General features: G+C 58.7%; 3 protein-coding genes across 3 annotated transcripts; 2 read left to right on the forward strand and 1 right to left on the reverse strand.

Moving 5' to 3' along the window:
• SPRG_18046 (hypothetical protein) lies at positions 1-387 on the forward strand (the record flags this gene model as incomplete). The annotated part of the gene is made up of 1 exon (XM_012357473.1): positions 1-387. The coding sequence occupies exon 1, from the start codon at positions 31-33 to the stop codon at positions 385-387; it is 357 nt and encodes a 118-aa protein (XP_012212863.1). The 5' UTR covers positions 1-30.
• Positions 388-916: 529 nt separating this feature from the next.
• SPRG_18047 (hypothetical protein) lies at positions 917-1,765 on the reverse strand (the record flags this gene model as incomplete). Its single annotated transcript, XM_012357474.1, has 4 exons — positions 917-1,226; positions 1,281-1,415; positions 1,473-1,599; positions 1,651-1,765. 4 exons carry the CDS (start codon positions 1,763-1,765, stop codon positions 917-919), a joined length of 687 nt encoding a protein of 228 aa, XP_012212864.1.
• A 726-nt stretch (positions 1,766-2,491) lies between these two features.
• Positions 2,492-2,815, forward strand: SPRG_18048 (hypothetical protein; the record flags this gene model as incomplete). The annotated part of the gene is made up of 1 exon (XM_012357475.1): positions 2,492-2,815. A coding segment is annotated over one exon (324 nt), but the record flags the coding sequence as incomplete, so codon positions are not given.
• Positions 2,816-2,824: the final 9 nt, after the last annotated feature.

A 2,824-nucleotide genomic window follows, 5' to 3' on the forward strand; every position in this document is an offset into this window, starting at 1 on the left:
GACTCGGTCGGCTCGGTCGACTACGAGTCGATGATGTACGGCGAAGAGTACACCAAGGTGGCGCGCGAGCTCCGCCAGCAGGCCCAGGAAAAGGCCGTCGAGGAGGGCAAGCCCATCGTCGCCGCGGTCGCCGAGAAGCCTGCCAGCGGGTACGCGGCCGCCTTGATCAACGGCGCGGCGGCGGCGGCTCCAAAGAAGGAAGAGGCCCCGAAGAAGAAGGAGGTTGTCGAGTCGCCCAAGAAGGCGGCGCCGGTCAAGAAGGCTGTCGTTGTCGAGGCGAAGAAGGAAGTGAAGGAAGTGCCCGTCGTCGCGCCCACGGGTGCCTGGGGTGCGCGCTCGTTCTTGGACATTGTGAAGGAGCCCAAGAAGGCCGAGGCCGAGGAATAAAGCAATTAGGATCAGACTGCATATCGCGTATGTACATATATTTCAACGTGTCCCACCAACGCTCGCAAGGCCAAGCAAGGCACGTCGCTTGGCCATACGAGCTGCAGTTTCGTCTCGGTCCCCGCTGTGCACAAGGGACGTGAGACGTGTTGGTAGCACCCATCCACCGATGGATACGCGAGGGCCTTACTTCTTTTAAACCGTCTGCAACGATGTAGACCCTACACCTAGTGTCGGCAAATGTCGACCAAGGCAGATCTAGTAGACGCCACAATTCCGGTCGGTCTTGTATGTACTGTGTATTCATAATCATCCTTGGGCAGCCGTCCACCATCGCATCCGAAAGACATCGGAGTACACACCAATGATCGACTGCGAGCCAGGACGCTCCACGAGGCTGCACCCGATGACACTGCGAGAGACCACCGCGGTGCCCACGTGGATGACGAGCGCAGTAATACATGAATACGTGTGAACGTGCATTGAACGGGTTGGCAGCTTACATGCCTCGTCGACAGAGTGCAACGCTCTACTTGATGTGCGCGTGCTTGTTCCAGTAGTCGACCGCCTCTTGGTACTTGATCGGGTCGATCGGGACGCCCGAGCCGCCGGCGCCCTTTCCGAGCGCATTCCGAAAGTAATGCATCGGCTCCATCGGCAGTTCCGTGTTGACGTCCTGCGCAATGACGTTGGTGATGCGCCACGGTGCGTCGCCCAGCGCGATGTCTTTGCCCATCGCTTCGTTCTCCAGAAACACTTGCTCGCGGCTGTAGAGCACAATATCGAGAAACTTGGCCGTCACCGGCGTCACGCTGTGCGACGGAAACCAGCGCATGAGCCTACGCCATCACAATCGTTCCTACTCCACCATGCGAGGGAAGAAAATCATGTACACGGGGAGCTCTTCGGGGCGGCGCTTCGTGTAGCCCGACTGGAGCAAGTGGATCGACTTGTGCGTGATTGGCACCGTCTGGACGCGCGCGTTGATAAAGTTGGGCACAAACAAGTGCTTGCAGAACGGCGCGTAGCTGCGCAAATACGCTCTGAGAACCGACGAGGAGGATCGAGGAGGATACATGGCGTACCCGTCGACGAGCGCGTACTCGCCGTTCTCGTAGTACTTGTTGATCATGGCTTCAAACTTGGTCTTGTCGTACTTGACTTGCGTCCCGCGAAAGTTGGCGTCGTCAAACTGCCGCATGACAAACTCATCTACGCCGGCGCCCATGAGCTACAGTCGCAGCAAGATATCGGCGATCGCACCGAGAACGATCGACGGCGACGACGGCTTCTTGGGCGTCTCGTCCGGCGCCGACGTGCTCATGGCGCGGACAGGCGCGCGGAGCGATCTTGCGCGGCGAAGGAGCAGCAGGGACATGGCAAGGACGGCGCGAGACGGACTTTAACGACGGTCTTGGCACCAAACACGAATGCGAAGTTCGAAGTGTTTATTTGCGGTCCGTAGGGTTGGGCGGCGGCACGGACGTTAAAAACACGCAACTTGCAGCAACGTGCCGATCCCGATGCATCGCAGCAGCATTGCACGCAACAGGATGTGCCTCCAATCGCCCCGACAAGGTGGCGACTCGCACCCAGCACGCTTGGCTTTGGGCTCGCAGCCACCCATCGGAGCCCTCTAGTAACGTTGCAAGGTCGATGTCGCGTCGTGGGCTGGAAGCAGCAATCCATTCTGGGTCTAGCCGTTGCAATCATCGACGCCCTGCCACGCCACGTACGCAACCAATTGACCGTTGAGGACCGCGATCCAACGTTGGCCGATACATCCGCCCAGAGAAAAAATTATCTCCATTTCTCTGCGCAAGTCCGTAACGTGCTTTGAAAAGGTGCTGTGATAAGTATACTTTTATTGTCCTTCATTGCTCATCGACAAGCGACTGCTTCCTTTCCAGTAGCTCTACACTGTAGTCTCGTCGTTGTACTTCAAGCCGTGGCGCTGCAGCAGTTGCGTGGTTTTATCCTGCGTACTTCGATCTTCGCTCGTGTTTATCCGGCACTTCGCCGGACGCACCACAAGAACGATCTTCGATGTCTTCGAAGTTCGAAGGCAGCCCGCGACTCGGTGGCTACAATAAATCTTATCGCCATGTCGCTCTCGCTCGACAAGTCGGAAGAGTCGGTCTTCCTCCGCTTCGCTGCGCGCTTCTGCGGCGTCAAGACGTCGTCGGCCGCCCATGGTGACATCCGCCTCAAGCTCGGCAACGTCATCCTTAACGAGACCAACACGATCGTGCGCTACTTTGCCCGGGCGGCCGACCGCGAGCTCGAGCTCTCGGGCGCGACGCCCCTCGAGCAGGCCGAGATCTCCGAGTGGATGAGCGTCGCTTCCAACCAGCGCGCCAACGAGGGCCTCAACAACAAGGGCCAGTGGGACCTCCTCGACGCCCACCTTGCGTCGCGCGTCTACTTTGTCGGCAAC

Source organism: Saprolegnia parasitica (genome assembly GCF_000151545.1).
Source record: "Saprolegnia parasitica CBS 223.65 unplaced genomic scaffold supercont2.940, whole genome shotgun sequence".
Lineage (NCBI taxonomy): Eukaryota > Oomycota > Saprolegniomycetes > Saprolegniales > Saprolegniaceae > Saprolegnia > Saprolegnia parasitica.